The sequence below is a fragment of the Pteropus alecto genome, unplaced genomic scaffold (assembly GCF_000325575.1).
Source record: "Pteropus alecto unplaced genomic scaffold, ASM32557v1 scaffold3, whole genome shotgun sequence".
Classification (NCBI taxonomy): Eukaryota; Metazoa; Chordata; class Mammalia; order Chiroptera; family Pteropodidae; genus Pteropus; species Pteropus alecto.
Window position 1 is genome coordinate 13977286 of NW_006442484.1, and position 26182 is coordinate 14003467.

The 26182-nt window shown below is 33.4% G+C and overlaps 1 protein-coding gene across 1 annotated transcript in view; it reads left to right on the forward strand.

Moving 5' to 3' along the window:
- Window positions 1-19: 19 nt before the first annotated feature.
- The window catches only part of CCNT2 (cyclin T2), a 37132-nt gene continuing 10969 nt past the window's right edge, over window positions 20-26182 (forward strand). Inside the window, 5 exon segments of the mRNA XM_006921027.3 lie at window positions 20-200; window positions 987-1068; window positions 20613-20741; window positions 22532-22592; window positions 24334-24396. Coding sequence (XP_006921089.1) covers window positions 43-200; window positions 987-1068; window positions 20613-20741; window positions 22532-22592; window positions 24334-24396 — 493 coding nt within the window. The 5' untranslated portion in view covers window positions 20-42.

Here is a 26182-nt window from a genome sequence, read left to right on the forward strand (position 1 = left end):
AGGGGCGGGGTGGGTGAGGGAGCGGGCGGAGGAGGAAGTGTCATGGCGTCGGGCCGTAGAGCTTCTTCTCGCTGGTTCTTTACTCGGGAACAGCTGGAGAACACGCCGAGCCGCCGCTGCGGAGTGGAGGCGGATGAAGAGCTCTCGTGCCGCCAGCAGGCGGCCAACCTCATCCAGGACATGGGACAGCGTCTCAATGTGTATCCTTTCCTATTCTTGGCTCTCTGTTGCTCACGCCCTGTCTCCCTCGCTACCTGCCCGGTCGCCGGGCCTGGTGTCCCGCGAATATGGCGCCGCTGCTACGACCTTCGGTGGGCCTCGACCGCGCTGTAAGGGAAGACAGGCTCGGGCTCGGAAGGCTGCTCGCGGCCAATGGAGGAAAGGAGGAGAGGAGTCCGGGAATGCGGGCTGGGAGGCTGCGTTGTGTAATCTGTTTGGGGCCGCGCATGGTGGCGGCGGGGGATGGGAGTGCCGCCGAGGCGAGAGAGGATTAGGAATTATAGCAGGAAAGAAGCGGCTGCTTGGAATTCTTATCCGAGAAGGATTTGAGAAGTAGGAGCGTTAGCGATGCCGAAAGGCGTAAGTGTTCGCAATCTTTCCCCGAGCTCCCTGCCTGTTTGATGGCTCTAGTACCTTGGGAGCGCACTGGAGGTCTTTATGTTCTTGGCGTGGTTTTGTAGGAGTGTGCGCGCGCGTTTCAACTGTTTCAGTCGTAGACACTGATAAATCCTCCTGGGCTCGCGTTAATAGCAATATTAGAATGAAATGCTCAGCGGTCGTTATTGCTACTATTTATTTGACGTCGAGCCTCCCTACCCTATCACTACCACCCTGCGGGGTTTTGTTTATTTTCTTACGGGTTTCGGTTTGTTTTTGTGTTAATGGCAAACATTGGAAAAGAACCGTAGATTGGGAATTTTCCATCAAAATTGTTTTGGAAATGAGATCATGTTTTTCTCAAATATTTCCTAAATGTTATGTTTCAGTTCTCAGCTTACAATAAACACTGCGATCGTTTATATGCACAGGTTTTATATGTACCATTCTTTCACCAAATTCAATAAAAATGTAAGTACTGTTTTATTTTCTGTTTTTACTACAACCAAATTTTAAGTAAACCGTTATATAGAGAAAACTTGATTATGGATTTTACCATTGGATTTAGGGCTCTAAATAAACAGTGAAAGTAAATCTCACGATGAACGTTTTGCTTCAAAACTTTCTGGTTTGTTTTTTTCATTTGTAGCAAGGTGCCAGGCACTGTGTAAGGCTCTGCCAGGTCTTTTGAGCTAAAAGATAAATAAGAAACGTTTCTTTACTCAAAGGATTATTGTATCGGTAGTCACTTAAATTTTATATTTAACATTTGTGTAATTTCACATAGTAACATACAGTGTATTTGTGCAAGCCTAGTCATTTTGTTGTACACCTTAACTGCGTTAGACTCATTTCAAAAAGTGTGAATTGGGTTTAGTTGTAACAGTTTGAAATGACCTTTTAAAAGAGTTAAATGTTTAGCAGAAATATTTCATTTGGTAACAATAATTTCTTAAGATGACAAACTTTCCTGTTTATTACATATTAGCATTAGTCATCTACTTAAATTTTTGGTGATTGAAACACCAAATCTTGCTCAGATCTATGTCAGAGGCTTGCATATGTGTATAGAATTAGTTTTAAAGTAAAATTTACCTTTCAGTGCTAAGGCACTGACTTTGAACATAACCTGTAAATCTTGGCAAATTGAGTTGTGGTGTTCAGTTGAAATTTTTAAGTTATGAAAGGTGAATTTGGTCTGTTCTTTTGAGAATAACATCCGTACTGTGTTCCATCTGCTAACAAAGAAGATTGCGTATTTTTTAGAAATATTCATTACCACCTTAATTCCTATTGTATTTTGGTCTTTTTATCACGGCTATTTTAAGAATCCTATTCTGAAAGGTGAGTGTAGAGAAATGGACCACAGAAGACTACTATTTGTGGATTGTCATTAAGACCTTTTTGCTAAGAAAACGGTCTTTGAAAAGATCCTTAAAATATTTTTGAATTGGAAAGAAAAGCTTTATAACTTTGATTTGGATTCTAGTCTCTTCTGATTATAAGTCTAATTTGGTTTATTAGATTGGCATATAGGTTTATCTTAAACAGTTTTTTAAAATATATTTTGGTCTCTTGAAGTCTTGGTTGCTTCTACTCTCGAATCTGCATGATTCTTGATCCATTTTCTTAGTTATTTCTTGTGCACAGAAGGTAGGTCAGTGATGATGTTATGGAGGAGAGAGGAAGCCTTTTTGGTATTAACATTTACATTGAGTTACATTTTTATTTAAATTGTCTCCAATGGCGGTACTGAACTAATGAATACTAATGGAGCTTTCCTTAAGCAGTCCTGGAAAATGCTGGTAGAAATCACGAGTCAGAATAGTTCTGTAAATTCATTATGTGGCTACAGATGTCCCATTTGCTGAATCAGGCTTACTCTTCTACTTCCAGTAAATGACCTCACCACGGGACTGCACGTCTCATTGGAACTTTCTCTCTTTCATAATTTGCCTCTATGGCCTGGTCGGTGTGCTTTGGAATACATACGTTGCTCACAACCAAAATTCACAGTTTTAACTTTAAGTTGACTGATGAAGTCCAGATCACTTGCATTCAAACTTTCGCTATTTTATTTAAATGCCATTCGTCAATAAAGAGCTAGAGTATTGTCTTACATCTGTGTGAAGGGAAATTTCAGCGTTTCACATTGACTCGTTAATTAGGATCATTGAAATCTGGTGTTAATTTCTATGTTGAAAAGTAACATTGCATCCTTTATATCTAACTGTTGTCCTTTTGCCTTTGCTGTTATGTGGGAAGTGGTTTTGATAATTGTATTATAGCTCTTGCATCAATTGCACAGCCTCACTGTTTTTTTTCCCCCTATTCCTTTAGGGTGAAGGGGGTGATCTCAAATTGAATGTGAGTCACTTTTAAATTCATACTCCCCCACATTATTGGGGGAAAAATTTTTATAGGATTATAATGGAATGTCATAGAAAACTTACAAAAAGCATGAGTCAAGTGCTGTTGTATTGAATAATAAAATTAGTGTCAACATGTTGGGTGACCCAGAAACTATCTTTTATCATTGAGTTCTATTGTCGTTTTCTCTTGGAGAGTTGGATCACTATCAACAGTAAATAACTTTTATGTATAACCTAGTTAGATTGTTGCTCCCTGAATGTAGTGAGATTTATGTAATTGGGATTAGTAAATAAAGAATGGCCTTGCTGGGTCAAGTTCAGGATAAATCTAGTAAAATATAAAGGCCCTGGAACTAACAGTGCCTCCAAGGTATGTACAGTGAGAGAGCATCCTCCCCAAGGTCAGTCTTAGAATAGATATTGGTCCAGCTTCTCTTAGACACTCTGTTCATTAATTTGGTTAGACAAGTTTATGATGCATTTGTTTCTTATATTCTAAGTCTAATGGTTTCTCGTAAGATCAGGTTGTAAAGAGCACACACTCTTTTCTGTTTTCTTGGTCATGGTCTATTCTCACAGCACCTCTCCAGTTCACATGGTCATTTTAATCTTCTCTTTCCTTTCTTTAGCACCTTTGCCTCTTTTTTTGAGCTGCATCAGTCAGAACAGTATATATGATATGCTAAATTTAAATGTATTGCAATTCTGTTTAAGGTCCCAAGAGTACATGAATAATTAAAGACAGTATTCAGAACTAATGATATTAAGGAATGAGTATAATGACTTCTAAGAATGCATCATATATCTCATATCTGAGTTTGATTTTTTGCGTCTAAGTTAGATTGGTCAGCTGCTACGCATAAGCAAACTTGTATTTGCTTGTGCTAAAATTTTATTACCACTTTTTGCTTACAGTCTTAATTTTTCTCATTTGACTTGGCTCTTGACTAGTAGATATCTGAAAATTTGAGGATGTTCTTTTGCATTCCTTTCTTCCTCTATAAAGACTTAAATCATTTAAAAGAAAGTTATTTTTTTCTGTCTGGAGAAGTGCCCTATTTATCTGATAATGTAGCATTCTGCCATTATTATTTTTAATAATCTTTGCAATAGAAATTTATTCAAGACTTTTTTAAAAGTAGATTTTACCTAGTTTACACTGTGCTTGTTTATACTCAAATTGCTCATGAAATTGTCATGCATAATTGCCTTTTGTAAAAGAAAACCAACATTTGGGAGAAATTGTTTGGCTAAAGGGTCTTGTTTAATTTTTTATTGTGAAAGCCTGAAATTTCTCTCAAACATGGCAATGCAGATAAAGTTAAATGTAAAAACACCCACCCCCGACACACATGTATTCAAACTAGAAAGTAAGCACTGTAAGGGGGCGGGGGGCAGGTGTCTTATTGGCTTTACTTACTGTTGTGTTACCAGTACTCCTTATGGAGCAGATATTCAGCAACTATTTGTCAATAGAATGGATCAGACTGTTGCGCATAGCTGTATTGAATGAGAATCCTTAAACATTTTCTGTTATGTATGTCCTCCCCACATAGACAAACTTGTAATGTTTTCTTTTATTGAAAGCTAATGCAGGCATATGGTAAATGAAAAACGGTAGAAAAAAAGTGTATGATATACCTCCCTCCACTCCAAGTGTCTAAGCCCCTGCCCTACAACATTTGCTGTTAAGAATTTGTGTGCCCTTTTCAGAAATACTTTATGCTTGTGCACAGAAAACGATTCACACACACACACACACACACACACACAGTTCTTAGATGTAGCACGCAGCAAATGAGAACATACAGAATTGGACTGGTCTTATTTGGGGTTAGGTGTGGCTACTTCTAGGGAGGTAATTTTTAAGATGGCATCAGAAGAGATAATATAGCTTGACCCAGTAGATCTTAACAGGGGGCAGTTTTGCCCACCAAAGGACATTTGACAGTGCCTAGAGATGTTTTTAGTTTCCATAGTTGGGGGAGGGGGTGCTGCTGGCATCTCATGGATAGAAGCCAGGGATGCTGCTAAACATCCCACAATGCACAAGACAGTACCTCTAACAAAAAGTTACCTGGTCAAAATGTCAGTAGTGGGTGAGGTTGTTAACCTGAAAAGATAAGTGAGTAAAGGAGACTAAAGCCATATTATTTTTGCTAGATTAATTTTTGAGTGTTTGGTGAGTTTCATCTGTTCTGGTAAGAAATCAGCCTGTTCATCTGCAATTCCCCAGGACCTTAAGAACAAAGAACACATTTGTAATCTTTTTAATTGAAAGCTTTAGGGAAACTTTTTGATATTTTTAAAATTTAAAGTTTAAATTTAGTTTATTAATGAGTGTTGCCTTTCTGTGAAATATTAATGTTTCTTAGTCACTAGTTTGAGCTTATTATGACTTTGAAATCATATTTTTCTAGTTTGTCTTCAAATTTGTTTATGGTGCTTTTTTTGTTGATCAAATCTAACAATCTTTAATTTTGTTTTATTTTACTACTTTTGTGTTTATCTGGAGGTAAGTGCCTACCTATATTTATTTACTGATTTCATGGGAAGAGTTTCTTGGTTTTTTGTTTTTCTTTCTGAAGTTTATTTTGGTATGAGATTCCTAAAGGTTTGTTTGAAGGTGATCTGTTCTTTCTTAATTCAGATAAGGAAGATAAGAATCATAAAGTCTAAATACTTTGTCTAAAGTCACACTGCAACAGTGACAAAAGCAAAAATCACACCCGGATCTAGACTCTGTAGCTCATGCAGTTGTCATTTATCTGTTACTAGAAATCTCTTCATAGCCCTGAAATTTCTCCCTGAAGGCAATATGTATAAAGTTTTTGTGATTCACCAACTACTTGCATCAGAACTATCAGAATATTCATTAAAAATGTGCTTTACTGGGCTGTGCTTTAAACCGGCGGTCCCCAACCTTTATGGTACCAGAAACTGGTGCTCCTATGAGAATCTAATGCCTGATGATCTGAGGTGGTGCTGAAGGAGTGATGCTAGCGCAGGGGAGCAGCTGCAATTACAGATGAAGCTTCGCTCGCTGGCTTACTGCTCACCTCTTGCTGTGCAGCCCTGTTCTTAACAGGCCGCAGACCAAGAGTTGGGGGCCTATGCTTTAGATTTGTGTAATCAGAATATATGTGGTGGGAACTGGGATTCTTTACCTTAACAAGCTTTCCAGGTGATACTAATGTCTCTTAAACTTGAAGACCATTGGTTTAAATTTTGTTTTTCCCCTTGTGTTTCTCATAATCCATTGTTAATCTCTGGTCATGTTTTTTAGGAGTCAGATCAGCATGTGTTTCATTCCTTTACTTTTTAAAGTAAATTGTCTTGTGAAATCTGAGTGGTTGTTTATATATTATAGCTCACTTCTACTTCTGCCTTTTAATTTAATAAAACAATTAGTGCAAGAATCTTATGTTCAAAATCCATTAATAGTACTGGGAAATACTGCAGCGTTGTCCAGTAGACCTTTCTGCAATAATGGAAGTATTCTGTGTCTTTGCTGTTCACAATGATAGATACTAATCAAAGACATGTTTCTTGGATTATAATTTGAGATTATTAGCCTAAATGATTTCTATTTTTTTCCCAACTATAAATTACATTGATGAAAATTATATTAAGATCACACTATGTAACAGGCCCTTGACTCATCTCAGCTAGAGTGTTATGCTCCTAAGGAAACAGATGTAGTTCCTACGGGACTTGTCCAAAATCCAAGCAGTCATTATGTGATTGGTATTTGAACTCAGATCTGTTGCCTAATTCCATGCTTTAGTTCTCACTTTTGTCCTATTTTATTACATTTAAGAAATAGAGAACACCAGCAGTTGATGCCAGTGATTTCTAAGTAGACAAGTGGACAAATAACAATGAAAATACTCTCGGATTTTGATTTGCGTACCTCATTGGATAAAATCCAGTGAAGTCCCTTTTTTTTTTTTTTAATTAGGCCATACGTACAAATTTCGCTTTCAGCTATACATCAATCTTAATATTTATGCATCGTATATCTGTGCTTTTTTTTTCTTTCTTTTTTCCCCTATATAGTGCTTGCTTTTTGCTTTTCGTATGACCGTGATCTGTCAGGGTTTAAGACTCAGCTAAAGTTCCAGCTCTTCATAAAGCATTCCCCAGATAACTCCACTCTTTCACTTCTGAATTTTTATATCTGATCTTACATTTGGGTCCTTTTCACATCCTGTCGTAATCCATCTATTGGATGTCCTTTAGTGGTGCAGCATAACTGCATGTATGAAGTGTTCTTTTTGTTACAAAATAAAAAAAAAAATACAAAGCCACCAAACAAACATATAGCTTAGTGAATTATTGTAAGCCAACCCACCTGATAACTCCCACTCAAGTCAAAAAAGCGAACTTTGTTAACTACCCCAGAAATGCCTCTCTGTGCCCCATCCCACCATCAACCCCTTGCCTCTCCACAAAATAGCCAGCATTCTTATGATAATCACTTTTTTCAGTTCTTTATAGTTTTACCACCCAATTCTGTATTCCTAAATACCACAATGTAGTCTTGCCAATTATTAAAATTTTGTTAGGTCTTTTAAATTTCTCAGTATACTGGTTTTCCTTTCATCCCTTTCATCTAAATCGTACCTGTTGAAGGACATAGGGCATTAGACCTAACTTGTCTGGAATTTGCTGATTGTATATCCTTGGTGTAATTTATCATGTTCCTTTGTTCTTGTAGTCCCTGCAAATTGCCAGTTTTCAAAATTTGATCAGACTCATGTTACATCCCATTAGCAGAAATGCAGGTGGTGGTATGTTCTTTCATCAGGAGGCACCTAATGTCTGATTGTCTCTCTCTTTGTGGTGTCAGCAGCTGTTGATATTCAGTGCCTAGATTCTTTCATTGTGATGCTCTCATTCTATCATTTCTTTTATTTATTGGAATATTTTTATAATGAAATGCTATGATTCATTTACTACTTAGACACCCAGTGGTACAGTTCTTATAGGAAAGGAAGGATAAATACTAGTTTCTTGCCCTATATTTACCACCTTTGTTGAGATACAATTTCATATATCATACATTTCACCCATAGAAAATATACGATTGAATGGTTTTTTTAGTGTACTCACAAGAGTTGTGCATCGATTTTAGAAATTTTCATTACCCGAAGAAGAAATCCTTTGTACATTTTCTGCTCCATAGCTGGAATTACCATTTCTTTAAGAAACTTGCTTTTTTTCAGTAGCAAGTGGTATTTCAAGATCACAACCTGGACACTAGGGGTACTTATTGTTACTATGTTGGACTTGTTTCTAGGCATCTTTAATGGGCAGTTAGGAAATATAGTACAGTCAATTTGTATTCACTGTACACATCAATATAGTAGATGTTTATTCATTTACATGTTAAATATATGTTACCAGACCTTGTTTTATATATATTTGAAATATATATTTAAAGTACTTCAGGAGTTCATTCTGATTCAAAACATCATTTTTTAGTTAACCTCGTGTGTATTACATCTCTGACTTTTCTTTCACACCAGAAATCTTAGTTCTCAAGAATGTGGGATGATAGAATTTAAATATCCCATGGTCACTTATTTACTTAATCCCACATTACACAAATGTTTCAGAATAACAGTACTACCACCACCAATATATTTACAGAGAACAGTTAAGCATTTATGCTTTGCTCTCACCTCTTACTCCTGGTTTTTAAAAGTTGTATACATTGTCTTAAATTGCCATTAGAAAAACTTTTTTTAATCCTCGTTTAATTTTCTGCACATGACAATATATATATAATGAACTATATATATATAGTTCATTACCAGTGCTCATGTTGAAGTCTCTACAGTCTTTTTGACTCTTTGAAGTTTTGAAAACCAGAGAAACAGTGTTCTTTATAGTCAAGGTTAGTTTTGCTAGATATAAAATTTGGGGCTCATGCTTTCTTTCCTTGAGTATCTTAAACATATACCAACTTTTTTCTGGCATAAAGCACTGCTGGCAGTTTGGGTGGTGATCTAATTTTTTAAAAATTTATTGTTGCCTAAATGGCCAAAAGACTTTTTTTTCCTTTAAAATCCAGTAATTTTATTATAATATATGTTAATATTGGTTGTTCTGCATTGATATAGTAAGATGTGATGAGCTCTTTCAGTATGTGATATTTTCTACTTTTGTGTTTTGAATCATTTTCTCGATATATTATTAGCTTGGAGGTATGTTACTGTCTTAATTTTCTGTTTTTTATTGTAAAATGTAACAAAATGTATCCCGTTAACCATTTTTAATTGTATAGTCTAGTGGCATTAAGTATATTTACATTGTAGTGCAACCATCACAACCATCCAACTCCAGAACTTCTCATACTGAAGCGCTGTAGTCATTAAACTCTCCATTTTCCCCTCCCCCATTTGACTTTGTGAATTTCAGTATTCCTGGTACCTTGTATAAGTGGAATCATATAACATTTGTTCTTTCGTGTTTGACTTCTTTCATTTAACGTAATTTCTTCAAGATTCATTCATGTTATAGCATGTGTCAGAATTTCCTTTTTAAGGCTGAATAATATTCCATTGTATGTATATACCACATTTTGTTAATCTATTTATCTAACAGTGGACAGTTGGATTACTTTCACCTTTTGGCTATTCCTATGAATGTGAGCATACAAATACCTGTTCAAGTCCTTGTTTTCAATTCTTTTGGGTATATATCCAGAAGTGGAATTACTGGATCACATTGTAATTCTGTGTTTAAGTTTTTGAGGAACTGCTATATTGTTTTCCACAGCAACAGCACCGTCTTAATATGCCCACTAGCATAAAGGTTCCAGTTTCTCCTAATACTTGCTCTTTTCTGGTTTTCTGATAACCATCCTAATGGCTGTGAAGTGGTTATTTCATCGTAGTTTTGATGCATTTCTCGGATGGCTGCTGATATTGAGCATCTTTTCAAATACTTGTGTATCTTCTTTGGGCTTTTATGTATTTTCATTTGGAAAGCTATTTGTCCATTTTTAATTCTTTATTGTTAAGTTGTAATTCTTTATTTTGGATATTCCTTATCAGATACATGATTTGCAACTATTTTCTTCCATTCTGTATGCTGTCTTTTCACTTTTTTAACGCACAAAAGTTTTTAATTTTGATAAAGTTCAGTTTACCTATTTTTTTCTTCCTTTGCTTTCTGCCTGTGCTTTTGGTGTTGTATCCAAAAAACCATTGCCAAATCCAAAGTCATGAAGCTTTTCCCATTTTCTTCTAAGAGTTTTAAAGTTGGTTAGTTCTTATATTTAGGTTTGATCCATTATGAGTTAATTTTTGTACATGGTTTAAGATAAGGATTAGATTTCATTCTAATGCATGTGGATATCCAATTTCCCCATTACTGTTTGTCAAAAAAAACTTTTAAGCAATTCTTTCTAGTGTGATTTTGTTGATTGGGGACAACTTTTCTAATTTTTTCTTAGAGTATTTTTATATGACCTAAATACTCTTCTGGTACTCACTTCCGTGAGATATTAGTTTTCCTGAGCTTTAAGCACTTCAGAGAAGCATTTCTAACTTCACTGAGCTCCCTTTTCTGTCATTTCACATAACATTCAGAAATGTAGTAGCTTGCTTTCTGAGGTTTCCTGGGTGTGTTCCCCTCCCTCACTGTTATCTTCTCTTTGCCTTTCAACTATCCTGACAATTGTGCTTTTGTTCCCAGACTTTTCTCTTCAGCATGGAATCTTGAAATAGAGCTTTGGGAGTTGAATTTCAAAAGTTCATAAAAGTTAGCTTCAGTCCTTTAAGGCTTACTCTAGGCCTCTTGCATCCACTCACTCATTGGACTTGACAATTCCTCTTAGGTTTAGCTGCTGTTCTCAAATTGGCCCGCCACGATTTCTAATCTTTAGTTTTTGCATCTGGCTTCTTTGAGATTCTTCTCTTATCAAGTCGAGCACATGCCCCATTAACTTTCCTTTGCTTCTGGTTATGTAGATACTGATACTGTATAGATATTGTGGTTATACAGTAGCCTGTTTTGTCCTCATCCATTTTTATTTCTGGATTTCCTATAAATGCCTTGTCAAACGGTTTGGTTGTTAACATCCAGGGGATTTTGGTTTTGTTATCTTGTACTCCGGTTTTCTGTGGGGATTTGGATATCAACTGCCACTGTCTTCTCAGATTCTTCACATGAGACATTAAAAATGTTATCTTTAATCACTTTAGGAGATGATACACTAATTTCCAATCTCTACAATGTGCTTAGTATGTATAACTTCTAAGAAGATAAGGATGATTTTTTTAGGAATAATTAAAGTCACTTGCAGTTCATTCTGTTAAACCAGGAGGATGATCTATCTGCAATCGTTTATCGATAGATGTTAAAAAGTATATAATATATTTTTGACTTTTTTCAAAATTAATTCTGAAAAGAACTCTAGAAAGTTTTCCAAAAAGCTTTAATGTTATTTTAAAACATAGTGCTCTATCTGCCTGATTACACGTATGTTGGCTGATTCTGTTAATTGACTATATAATACATAAGTTTTATAAAATCTTTACGAAGCACCTTTTTTTATTTTTCAAAATTTGATGGTTGCAAAATACTAAAAGAATTCATAGCTTTTCTGTGCGCACACACATATATGTGTGTCTGTTAGTATTGATAGTTCATATGCTTTGATGGTGGCTTTATAGTTCATTTGTCCCAGAACTAAGACAGCATTTTGTACAGTATAGTAATGTAGTGATTCTAAACTAAGTGTGGTCTTGGAGTGCATTGGCCAAGGCACACAAAGATCTCTCTGTAAAGACTTTTTTTGTCATTTATAAACTGACTTTGAAGGCAGAACAGGAATTCTCAAGATTTTTTAGTACATAAAATTGGTTACGGAAATTTTTTTAAGTGAAGAACAAATTAAATTACAATACATTCTATTATAAACATATATACACATTCTAGGGAATGGGGAAAAGGAAGAGAAAAGGATGGAAAACTTACTTCCTTACAATATTCGAGGAATTTAAGTTAAGGCTTTAATGGCTTATACTTAGTGATAGTGCTGTATGTTTACACAACAGTTTTCCACAAACATTAATTGCATATTTTATGACAAGCTGTATGCAAAATTGGTATTTATTGTTTTTTATAAATAAATGAAACTGCTTTTTTTTTTTAAGAGGGAGAAGAGAAAGAAACTTAGGTCTAATGTGGAATGACTAGGAACAGAAATCAATTTGAGCTATTTTGTGATGCCTATGACAATTTAATACCTTTAAATCTGTTTTATATAATTTTAATGAATTTTCTCTTCAGAATGACAACAGTGTATTTAAAATTGTGCAAACATTATATATGTCTTTATAACCACTACCTAGAAATGGTTAATTTCCTGCTTCATTACTGTGTTAACATGGTTACTAGAAAAATCTTAATTACATTTGTGGCTCATATTACATTTCTATTTGACAAGAATGGCTTGGGCTATAGACTCTTAAAAGTAATACCAGTTAACTAATGGAAAGTATAGACATTTGTATCTATCAACAAAAAAATTATAGTGGAATTCACACTAGTACTGGGTTATGTAGGGAAGTGTGCACATTCAAACTAATTTTAAATTGAGGACTCATTTAGAATTTGAAAAAACAAAATGGTAATGATTCTTTTCAGGTCAAGAATCTTAAGATCATGAAAACTGACAGAATTCCATGCTTGAAAAAACAGAGAACAGGGAAAGGAAGTTCTGATAATTTGGTAGCAGTCTTTAAATGGCGCATTCATTCAGAGAGGATATCATACCCTTAGATAGATGTTTTAGATATTTTGTATTGCTCTAATTCAGTGATTGGTGTTTTGAGTGCCTAATATGGGTACCTATTTGAATTAATGATATGGTTCACTTTATGTAGACTTAAACATCTGTTCAATTTATTTTTGTTAACCAAACAAGGAAACTAATGGTTTTCTGAAATAATTGCATAATTTAAATGTCAGAGTGAATCATTCTTTAGGAAATGGATTTATACCTTCTGAAAATGAAACCTAATTCTACTTTTAAATTAACAAATGTGCAGTAAAGTTATACATGCTTAATATGAACATTGTTTACCAGTATTTGTTATACTATAATTGGGCTTTTGGTTTCCTTGGAATTTCCTTTGTTGGTATGCATACACTAAATATTTAAAATCAGTGTCTTTAACATTAACTCTTTTTTAAAAAGCATCTATTGAGATGTAATTCACATACCATAAAATTCCCCCATTTAGAATGTACAGTTCAATGGGTATATTTACAGAGTTATACAACCACCATCACAATCTAAGTTTATAATATTTTCATCACCCCAAATAGAAACCCTGTATCTGTTAGCTGTTCACAATTTCTCCCTTCTCTCAACTTTGGATGACCATTCTCTGTTTCTATAGCTTTGCATATTCTAGACTTGCATATAAATGAAATTATGCAATATGGTCTTAGCATAATGTTTCCAAAGACCCATACATGGTGCAGCATGCATGTATCAGTACATCATTACTTTTTACTGCTGAATATATCAACATTCCATCCATCGTGGGGACATAGCTCATTTTATTTATCCATTTATCAGTTGATGGATATTTGGGTTGTTTCCATTTTGGGACTGTTGTGAATAATGCAACTGTGAACTTCCATGTACAGAAAAGTGTACATGAAAGTTCACAGTTGCATTATTCACAGCAGTCCCAAAATGGGAACAAACAAAATGGAAAACAAGACATATGTTTTCATTTCTCTTGGGTATATACCAGGGAGTGGAATTGCTGGTTTGAATGGTAACTCTAGACCTCTATAACCTTGGATAGCTTTTTATTTAAAAACATTTTGAGAAACCTAACTTTTCCAAAGCAATGTATAAGGGTTCCAGTGTCCCACTTCATATTGTCTTTTTTTTTTTTTTTCAGTTATAGCCATCTTATTATGGCCATCCTGCTGAGTGTAACGTAGTTTCTCATTGTGGTTTTGATTTGCATTTCCATAATGACTAATGGTATTGAGCATTTTTTCATGTGTTTATTGGCCATTTTTGAATCTTCTCTGGAGAAATGTCTACTTGGATCCTTTTCTCATTTTTTAAATTGTGTTGTCCTTTTATTATTAAGTTATAAAAGTTCTTTACATATTCTGGATACCAGTCCCTTATCAGATAAATCTCCTCCCATTCTGTGGGTTTTCTGTTTTATTTTCTTGATGGTATCATTTGTAGCGCATGCGTCCAATTTATTCATATTTTTCTTTTGTCACTTGTGCTTTGATGTCATGTCTAAGGTATTGTCTGATCCAAGTTTATGAAAATATATTACTGTTTTCTTCTAATAAGTTCTATAGTTTTAGCTCTGATATTTAGGTCTGTGATCCATTTTGAGTTAGTTTTTATGGTGTAAAGAAGGGGGCCAACTTCATTTTTGTGCATGTGGATATACGGTTTTATACGGCTTGTTTCTCAATGAATTATCTTGACACACTTGTTGAAAAATGAGTTGGCCATAAATATAAGTGTTTATTTTGAACTCTACTATTCCATGATTTATATGTCTTTCTTTATGTCAGTACCACATCATCTTGATTACTGTGGCTTTGTGGTAAGTTTTCAATTCAGGAAGTATGAGTCTTCACATTATTCTTTTTTAAGATTGTTTTGGCTGTTCTGGGTCCCTTACATTTCCATATGAATTTTAGGATCAACTTGTCATTTTCTAGAAAACAGAAGCTGAGAATTTGACAGGCATTTTGTGATTCTGTAGATAAATCTGGGGAATACTGCCATCTTTACAATATTAAGTCTTCTGTAATATTAGTAATTATTTGTTTAGCTATCTGACTGAAATTTTCAGATTTATGTAAAATATTTGAATACCTATGCAATGTTAATGTTCTTATGTCACAGTACTGTATGACTATTTGGGAGATGGCAGGGGCTGAAGAAGAATAGAGACTGAAATGAAATGCTAAGTGTACTTTAAAGTATAAGTTTTTTCATTTTTGTAGCAAATTCATAATATTGAGGTACTCTTCAATAAATGTTAAAATGCCAGGCAATATTAAGCATATTTAATATGTTTAAATATAGTATAATTATGGAAATCAAGCCTTATTCTCTGAATCGGTACTGCTTTTCAACAATACTGAAGGCTGGCATTTTTCAGTCTTATTAAGCCATCTCTCTTTTAAATGTAATTAAATGTCCCAAATAACATCCAGCCTGAAGATTTTTTAAATTCTCAATATAAATTATCTTATGTTGACAGTATTAACACTCATTCAAAAATATTTTTTTTAACAGTAAGGTATATATGTATTTACACTGTGTGTTCACCTCCCATAGTTAGATGTCTTCCTGTCACCACATATTTTACCCCCTTTTCCCCATCTACCTCCCCCCTACCCTCTGGTAACCACTAGTCTATAGTCCATGTCCATGAGTCTCTTGTTTGTTTGTCCTGTTCATTTGTTGCTTTTAGGATTATATCCCACATAGAGATATCGTGATTTTCAACCTTTTGTTTGGCTTATTTCGCTTACTATGATTATCTCAAGGTCCATCCCTCATATAAGTGATGATATGTGATTTTCAAATTTTCTGTCTGGCTCATTTTGCTTAACATGATTATCTCGATTGTCCATCCATGTTGTCGCAAATGGCAGTATTTCATCTCTTATGGCTGAGTAATATTCCATTGTATAATGTACCACAGCTTCTTGAGCCAGTCATCTATCGTAGGATACTTTGGTTGCTTCCATGTCCTGGCTTACTGTAAATAATGCTGCTATGAACATCGATGTGCAAATATTTGTTTGGATATGGGTTTTCAAGTCTTCGGTGTAAATACCCAGTAGAGAGATTGCTGGGTCATATTGTAGGTCAATTCTTAGTTTTTTGAGGAACCTCAAAAAACTATTGGAGGCATTGCTTGCAAATATATTTTCTCATTCAGATTGTTGTCTCTTTACCTTGTTGACAGTTTCTTTTGCTGTGTAGAAACTTTTTACTTTAATGTAGTTATATCGGTAGGAAAATAACTAAAATATTAGACTGAGTTGATGACATTTTCTGTAGTACTGTAATGCCAGTCTTTTCAACAGAATCAAGGGTTTAAATCACTTTTTAACATTGTACTGGAATTTTGGTTTAATTTGTTTGAGCTTGGTGATCTTTCTTATAAACAAACGGACATTTTGACCTATCCCATTTTCTTCTCTGTTAGGGACTGTACCCTCCCCCCACCTTGTTTTTCTTATATCTAAGTTTCTACTTTCTTTGTCTTGTTCTAGGAGCTTCTTTGTATGAGTCTTTGCTAAAGTTATGACATTACCACTTTTCCTTAACTATAGCCCTAAGCAAGTGATTTCCAAATACATAGAACTAGCGAGGTATTTATTAATGAAGTCCTTTTCAGGACACACAAAATAGTTATCCTAGTCTTACTTGGTGGTGGTGGTGTTGGTGGTGGTGATGTCGAGATTGAGGCAGAGGCAGTTAAGGAACAGGAGAAATGGTTTCACCAGCCTGTAGGACCTAAAAGTAAAACATAAGAACAGTTTTAGGAGCCCGTTGATACTGTATTAGCAAATAGAAAGCAAACTTGGAAGTCTTTTCTTTGCCTTTTTTAGGGCTTTTTTGGATTAGGAGGTATAAAATTGAAGGGTAATAAATCAGCTATGGATAATTCTTTAATACAAATGTACACACAAAGTGTGCACAAAATTAATTTCTGAAAAAATAAAGACTGGAATGATTTGCTTGCAAATGGCTGATACTGCGGTGACAGAAATTACCCAGGCTTTTTGTTAATTCAGATTCAAACTGACCTTGCTTCCAACTATCAAGGTTGAAGCCAGCAATGCAGAATGAAGAATGTCAGCAGTGAGGGCATCATGAGCAGAAAGGGGGAGATGGCGGCCAGGAATAGGCAGGAGGAGAAAAAAATGGAGAAGGAAGGGAGTCGGAAAAAGAGGTGGTAATGGAAACGTGTAAAAGAGTAGAAAATGAGAAGGGTGTGCAAACAACTGGAGGGAAAAAAGAAGAAAGGAATATGAGTAACCACTGAATTAAGTACCATAATTTCAGTGTTTGAATCTGCTTAGTTAGGACTTAGAACCTTAAAGAACTGAGTTTAACTATGAAAGGAAAAATTTGAGCAAAGAAAGGAATTCTAAAAAGTACTTAAAATTCATTTAAGACAAACACAATACACAATTGTTTAATTTTTCAACATAGTAATAATATGTGAGTCATATTACTATGGGGCACTAGTCTAAAGTGCTTTACATATATTGTTTCATTTAATCCCCACCACAACTTTATAAGCAGATACTGTTTTTCCCATTTTACAAATGTGGAAACTGAGCCACAGAGGGAATAAGTAATTTGCCTAGGCTACTCAGATAACAGAACCAGCATCCACTGAGACAGTGACTACTGTGGTACAGCTGGCTTCATCACCTCTACCTCCCCTTCTCCATGATTTCTATGGTATATTTCTGTAGAAATTTTTCTTGTTTTGAGAATGTAATATCCCCTTGAAATAATTGTACATTTGCTAGAGTGACAAACTCTGGACTATTTAAAAATCAATTTTTCTTTCCTTTAGTTATAATAATTGGAGAGAGTTTATTACTAAACAAGGTACCAGAATGCAAAGATGGATAGTGCATGATCCCTGTCCCCAATGAACTGAATCTCAGTTTGTAATTGCTTGAACCAACTTGAACCAAGTACTGTAGTATCTGTGTGAATTTTTTGACCTTGAACCAAGTTTACATGTGTTTGTTGCCTCAAAAGTGTGCTCTCTGTTAAGAGCCACAGGCTAAATCTAATATTGCCATTACTTAAAACTTTTGGAATTTTTTTCCTTTTAATAAGCCCAACAATAGAATCAGCTTTCCGTACAAAAAGCAGTAGTACCTAGTTTGATGACTTTCCTTAGTCAGCCTTAAATTAAAGCCTCACATGGATATTCACAGAGTATTTATCTTTAAAGGTGTTTTGTTTTGTTTTGTTTTGTTATGTTTTGTTTTTACAGCCCTGAATGCATAAAATGTTTGCAGGCTGTAGAGGAGAAAATGTGAATGGAGTTAGTGGATTTCACCAGGAACTTTGGAAGAGTGTTGGGTATTAGTCACACTGGAGGAAGAGAATTGAGCCCTATTTAGAGGGTACAGAAGACTTCTGTGAGGAGAGTGGGTAAATACACCAGGAATCTACCCTGAAGATCATTGCTTAGCTTTCTGAATACGTAATTTTTAAAATTATTTGTAAAATTTTAGGATCATTCACTAGTACACATACTTTTTTTTCCCATTGAAACTGCCTTCTAAGGAGAAAAGCTGTGTGGTTTGAAAGTACCTCTTGATATTGAGGGTGGAGCTCTGATAGGGAATCCTAAAATGGTTTACCAACCAAAACTCATAGGAGACTCTTAAAAGTGCCTTTTAGACAAGAGAAATTCTAGGTCATCTTGCAGTTAGGAAGAAGTTTAAATATTAAGTTCAGTCTAATTCGACTTTTGACTTGATTCTCTATTGCTTCACTCTTTGATAAATAGTTGCAGCATTTGAAGGCTAGCGTAGCATTCCCTTAGGCATGAATGAGATAGTAAATGAGAGGTTGTAGGAAAATGTGTTTTCATTTTATTGTTTCTTGAATTTCCTACATTGGTATTGGCTCTTAGATTTTTATTGTGGCATTTGGAATACTGAGAATTTAATAGTAGTGGCTTCATGTTTATATAGAGATCATCCACATATTCAAATATATTGAACAGCAGATATTGGGAACATGAATGAATAATTTAGTTTCTGTGTGCAAGCTGCTTCTAGACTGGCAGGACAGACAAAATTAGTAAACCAGAAGTTAGAATACAGCATAAGTACAAATGGTAGAGGGATGCACAATTTCCTATTTAATAAGAAGGATACTTTGACTCAAGAATTTTACCTTATGAGAAGGTGATATTTTGAGCTAAACCTTTAAATAGAAAAGGAATTAGAAAATGTAGATAGCAGTGGAAGGAAATTTTAAGTATGTGGGAAAAAATAACATATAGGAATTATTGTCTGGTCTTAGTTATCTTATACTTTGTACATCTCAGAAAAACCCTCGCCTGGATGACTGCTATTTAACTGATATTTCAAGAATATTAACCAATTTCAATGCTGTTTAATTAAATTTGTTATAAAGAAAAATAAAAGTTTATTCTAAATCTATGAAAACTAAGAATAAGTTGCTTTTTTGGGCATTCTCAATTTTCAAAATATTTTCCTTGTAATTTTAGTTTTAAAAGATAGAAATAAGTTGTAAGTCCAGATTGAAATTATTCAGTCCTTTTAAGGTAACATTATTTCTGGTTGCTTGGAGTCAAACTCACTTAATTTTAGATCTGTTTTAAAGATTTATTCACCAGGAGGAGAACTTGAAGTCATTTTTATTCCATTTACTCATCTGCAAATGCATTTGGACTAGAAAGATCTCTTTCAGATCCAAAATCTACTGATTGAATTTCATGTCTCAACAGTGATATTTATAAGCTGTTATAAAAGTTTTCAGAGGAAGGGGTCCACCTTCCCTGTATCGGAAAATTTCCCCTTATGTTACCTACCCAAATCACATCATATGCTTTGTTCCCCACCCTCTTTCCTCTTTGGCATTGTTTCTGTGTAGTGTTTGATGACCCCCCTGAGATACAGTGAGACTCATGTTTATCTCTTGAAAAATAATGTACCTGAATCTTGACATTTAGAAATTATCTTTCTATGAGATTATTTTTTAAATTAAAATCATTGGGTTAACATTGGTTAATAACTTTATGTAAGTTTTTTTATAATACAAAATCAGTATACTCCATTGTAAGCTCACCACCTAAAGTCTAGTCTCTTTCCATCACCATGAAATATTTCTTGTATGTAACCTTACAGTATTGAATTTAAAGTATGCCTATTTTCTGAGTCAGTAATATTTGGTTTATTAGTAATATTTGCTCAAAATTGATGATTCTCTGTCTTCATCAATGTCTTTGTATTAGTGCTGTGTTCTTAATACTTCCCTCTGAATAATATAACTCACTAAAGCTAAAAAAAAATTGCTAATTCCTCGATCTTTATTTGGCATTATTTCTACTCTATTGGTTTATATTATGCGTTCCTTGTTTTTTTAGCTACTTTTAAAATTGCTGTAGTAAAGTCATAGAGGTGTTAGGTAGCAGTTTAATATGAAGAATCTTCTCACTTTGCCTTGTAGATCCTTTTCCTGTCTCTTCAGCAAGGTTGTATGACCCTTAGCTACACAGTGAATCATTGATTAATTTAAAAGAACTTTAGGAAGTGGTGACTGCCATAAAAGAGGGAAAATCTGGGCATATAGATAAAGTATAAGTCTTTTTCCTTTTTCTCTTTAGGATTCTACTTGCAAAACAAGTAAAACAGATCTTATAGACTGGGATAACTAGTTTTATTTAATGAATAACTTTATTAGAACTCCTACATAAATCTTGTAGCCCAACTAGCAATTCATACTATTAATATTTCTTTCCTTCCTTGTATACCCCTCCCCTTTATAAAGTAGTATTTTCTAAAATTTGTTTTTAAATCACCAAATTTTTATCTTTTCTGCAGATAATATCACCTACTGCATTATTTTTGGCTGCAAAAGTGGAAGAACAGGCTCGAAAACTTGAACATGTTATCAAAGTAGCACATACTTGTCTTCATCCCCTAGAGCCACTGCTGGATACTAAATGTGATGTATGTAAAAATGGTTTGGTTTTGGTTTTGGTTTTTTTTTTTGGTTTTGGTTTTTCTTTGTAAATTTGAAACCTTTTCATTGTTTGGACCTAATAAAAATGTAATTCAATTAGTGTTGCTTTCCAAATGCTACTTATTTCTGTTACCACTTAGGAATGTAGTACCAGGAAGCAATCTGGCAGAAACTTATTTCATGTATGTTCATAAATTATATATCATTCTGAATCATGTAAGGCTTTGATTCAAAGGTTCCTTTGACTTACTTTCTAAGTGTTTCACATTTTGTTATTTATCTTCACAGTAAGCTTGTGATATATGTAGAGTGTAAATCATATCGCCTCCATTGTTTGGGTGTATTAAAGACCAGAGATAAATAAATTGTCAGCAAATGAAAGAATAGGAAAATCTTTAGATTTACCTCCAGACCATTAATTAGTCTTTTTACAGAATTGTTCCTTATTAATATATATATTTACTACTACTTATCTCTCTGATGCATAAAGATATATTAAGATACATTTTACCATGCTTTCATGAACAGCATTTTTTTTAATATTTTAATTTCCCTAAAGAGTAATGCTAGTTTCCAAACAACTTGTTCATCATCAATACTTTACTGACTTTATTTGAAAGCACCATTTAAAAATGTACTGACATCTTAAAATATGCCAGCATCCTGGGCCTTTAAAAATTCCAAGGTATAAGGAGGATTGGACAGGTGTTTTTCTATCACTGTTGTTATAGGTGAGTTTACTTTATCAAGAACTTTTAACTACTGATTGACTACCAGATTGTATTAATTTAGTTTGATTTGGATTGAGTTTAAGGTCCAAATTAAGTACATCTGATTTTATTAATGACAAGTTTTATCTTAGATGTTGGCTTCAAGGGAGTAAAATATTAATGTAACCATTTGATAATAGCGAATATGTGATTGTTCAAAAACGGTTCTCATGTCTACTAACTTTACAAATTCAGAATTATTTCTTGTTATTAGGCTATTTTTCAAATAATAGAAACCTATGTTTTAAAAGTCAATTCAGTGACCTTTTCAACTTTGAGCATAAATAAAATGAAAGGTGTTTATCACCTTAGTCACTTGTCATGATCTAAGGATGAGATGGCAGAAAATTTTTCATACATAGAGTAATGGCAGTAGGGGAATAATTTACTGATCTCAAGGGAGAAGGTCCTCTATGTCCCCGTGGGCATTTGATACATTATTTTGGTATTTTATAGCTAAAAAAAAAATTTTTTTTTTTTTTGGTCAAAAAATTATAGGGCTTGTTTTGATTTTGCCTTTTTTGAAGAGAGGAAGTTAATTCTAAAAATAATTGACTTACTGACTGTGACTGTCAAGGAATTACCACATGAAGTATCCTAGATTAAGTTAATAAGCCTTTTCTTTAAAGGCAGGTTTGAATTTGCTGTTTTTACTGGGTTTGTGCTTCCTGTCCTTAATATGTCTTGAAGTACAAGTAATACCTGGGTAAAGTTTTATGTTACAGACTGGAGATCTTTTTTGTTTGTATTAACCCACCCCCTTTCATATTATCATTATCTTTAAGTTGTTTTTGATTTTTATTCTGTTTACATTTCCTATATTAGAAGTAATTCAGTTTAGACTTATCACAGAATATAGATTTTTCTGTCACCCTCATCTCCTTCATATTTATAAACTACTCTGGTTCTTTAGTAATCAATTTATAATGCTCATGAGATATAATGGTCCCAGTCTAGTAGTGTTAGTTTATCTTAAACATTTTAATATTATTACTTTTACCTGGCAGGCTTACCTTCAACAAACTCAAGAACTGGTTTTACTTGAAACCATAATGCTACAAACCTTAGGTATGTACTTTCGTCGTGTATTATTTTGTGTGTGTTCTTCATTACAGTACAGTAAGCCCTCACTTAACGTCATTAATAGGTTCTGTGATTCTAAGTGAAACAACATATAACAAACCCAATTTTACCATTGATACAAACAAGAGTTATGTTCCTATGATATAAAGGATATTGAACGACATTATTTGAGGACCACTGTATCCTAAATAAAGGAAAAATTTCTGGAGTAATTTTATCATCAAAGAAAGTTTCATTTTAAAACAAAGTTTTGGGCCAGAATATTATTGCCTAGTTGTAAGGAAACCATTTTTAAAAAATTTAATTTCATTTGGCATAATTTAATTGAATGGTAAACATAGACGTTAGTGTGATTTTTATGTTTTCAGAGAGTTGAGACATTATGTTTCAATCCGGATTAGCATTGGAGAATAAAATATTTCTTTAGGGCTGTGGATATGGTTGTAATGTATATAAACATGCATGGTAGTTCTTGTTCTAGAGCTTGTCTGCAAAGTTTGTGCAACTCAAGTGTTTTCTAAAGATCATTTATTCCAATCTTTCACTTTACTAATAAAGAAATTGAGGTCTGAGAAGATTTTGACTGGTGTAAAGTCATATATTACTTCTGGAAGAACGTAGGCTTTATGAAGATATAAGTTTAAATCTGTAGGCCTTTGACTTGCTTTGTAATCTTGGGCAAAGTTCCTGTACCTTGCATATCTCCATTCTGTATATAGGAGGTGGAATAATAATGCCTCCTATAACATAGTGAATTTGAAGATAAAAGATAATGTATTTAAAAAATTGCCACGTAATGTATGTGTTATAAATAATTATTATAAATAATAATTATTTATTATTAAAAAGTTATACTATAAAAATATCATTTAAAAATAATATAGTTATTGAAAATCATTGTACCATATTTGTATTGTTTATGACGGATTCTTAAGCACAGAGAATGAATAGAATAAGATGAACATTAGAATTTACAAGGTATAACCTCTTTGGCTTTCATTCAAGTCTGATTTTGCAGGTTTAATTACAGTAGAAAAATGTAACTAGACTATACACTAACTTTATAAATCCAAATTATCTGTTTATTAAGATGTTATTCATTTACTACATCTGAAGACACTAGATGTGACCTTCACTTTTTTAAAAAAGCATAACCCTGCCCTGCTAAAGGGTTGATTGAACATTGAAAACTTTTTATCTTTGGTTTTAGAAACAGTGATTTAATGAATCAAGGCCTGTAAGATTTATTTACCTTAACAATTTTATTTTATTAATGAAACGAAGTTATAAGCTAACTAGCTGAAACCCCTTAATCTAAGGCGTACTAAGAAAATAAGAAGACTTTATCATTTAAAAGGTCATTTCTCACACTGTGGCCCAAAGGTTATATTTATGAAAAATATTCTTTTTCACATCTTCTGAAAGAGTTGGAATACATTGAAGAAACTTTATTTTTAACTTGAGGATAATCTCAAACTAATTGTAATTCAGAATTTCAAATGAATATTACCCCCTTTGATATCAATTTTCATAACTGGAACATTGTTTTTTAGAAGAAATTATTTTTCATCGTCAGAAGTATAATGAGCATATCTGATGAGAAACTTTGTCTTTGGATTTTTATAATAATTTTAAAATATGTATTTATGGTTGTATGATGAATGGCATTTCTCAGGCAAGTATTATAGTGGCAAGTGCTTGGGAAAAAAAGTGCTTTTCATTTCAGGTTTTGAGATCACCGTTGAGCACCCACACACAGATGTGGTGAAATGTACCCAGTTAGTAAGAGGTAAGTGATCTGTGAAACTTTTAAATTAAGTACAGTCCGAATGCTTTTTTATTATTTATCATTGATTTGAATGCTATTTTGTTCTTTCTCTTGAATTTTATTAAAATGGAATTATCATTTTGAAGCATTACTTTTTAAAAGTGTTCTACATCTACCTATTTATATACTTCTATTTGTGGTTCTACCAGTCAATTAACTTCCTTTAAACTTTGATGAGAGTCTCATTTCACTGAAAAATTGGAAGGTTTCCAAATATTTAGTACCTTCTCTACCTTTCCGTTGGGCTATGCCAGTTCTGTTTCAAATGTTAAGATGTAGGCCATTAACGCATAGGTGCAGAAAATAGTATTAATTTTTGACTTTTCATTGACTTTTTGAAAATACCACAATATAAGAATTTAGAGGTCATCCTCAAATTTTTCATATAAAAATTGCCTTTCTTAGCAGATTTGTCGTTTTTGGAAATGTTTTTGCCCATGTTTATTTAAACAAAATTGACTTAATGCATTTTGCACAGTTCTTTATCATTACTAACAATGGTTTCCTTTTTATGTATAATGGGGAAATAATATAGCACGATACATACAGTATGTAATGTGCCTATTAAACCTTTTATAAACAGGAATAGGACTTTTTTGTGGGGGTTTTTTGCTTTACTGCTTATAAAGCATGTGGAGCACATTTTTCTGCTCTTGTTAATTCTATGTATCTGTTATATCCCTAGAAATACTTTTTACATAGTTGCATGTTATACTATTTTCCTGTTTCCCATTTGAAGTTATGTACTAATAGCACCCACTTACAACCTTTAGTGTGCCTTTTTCTGTTACTTCCTTTTTGAAAATGAAATTTTGCAGTTTCATTCTTTTACCACTACATTTTAGGTTTATTCTAAACGAAATAGGTAAGACTTTTGAAGGCCTTGTTTTGTTTTTAGTGTTTACCTAAATATTCTCACATTTTATTCATTCTAAATTGACTTCATTTTATACCTCGGTAGAATTTTATTACGTTGTAGCTACATTTAATAAAAAAGAAAAAAAGATTTTTCTGATACCACATGTTTTTATTAAAATTGGACTTCAGAAAATGCCATTTATACTTTTTTGATCTTAATAGCACATTATCATATGTAAACTATAACACAGTCTTGTCCCCAGTATTACAGTATAGTATAGAATTGTATTGCTAACTAGTATAGATGTTGAATTTTAAAAAGCTGCGTAGTAGCTCTTTTCCTGAAAACCTGAAAGCGTGATAAATTAAAATGTTTTGTTAGATAATGGAGAGCCATATAATTTGTTTTAAATTGAGCCTAGTGAAGATATTGAAGGAAGATGTTAATATAGGTTAAAGTATATATATTTTAGTAGAAAATTAAACTGGATTTTCAGTTTAGCATTAAATGTAAAATTTTGGTCATCTTTTAAATCCTATTTATGGTTGTATGATGAATGGCAAAGTTTAATATTTTTGTACATGTTCTTTATCTAAAGCTAGAGACATAAAGACCATTCATTTGCAAAATTGAATAGTAAATTTTAAAATATTTACCAGAATACAAATTAAATATATCATCTAAAGCAAAAAATTTAAATACAATATTTTTAATGTTTAAAATGTGACTGGTAAATTTTAGTGCAGATCTTATATATGTTTAACCTCATTTTGTCTGACTAACATTTCAGGTAACTATAGTTTGTGTCTCACTCTATTTAAAAATGTTCTTTCATGTTTTGGTGTCTTTTTCCTTTGCTCTATTACAACTTTAAGCTAACAAAAGAAC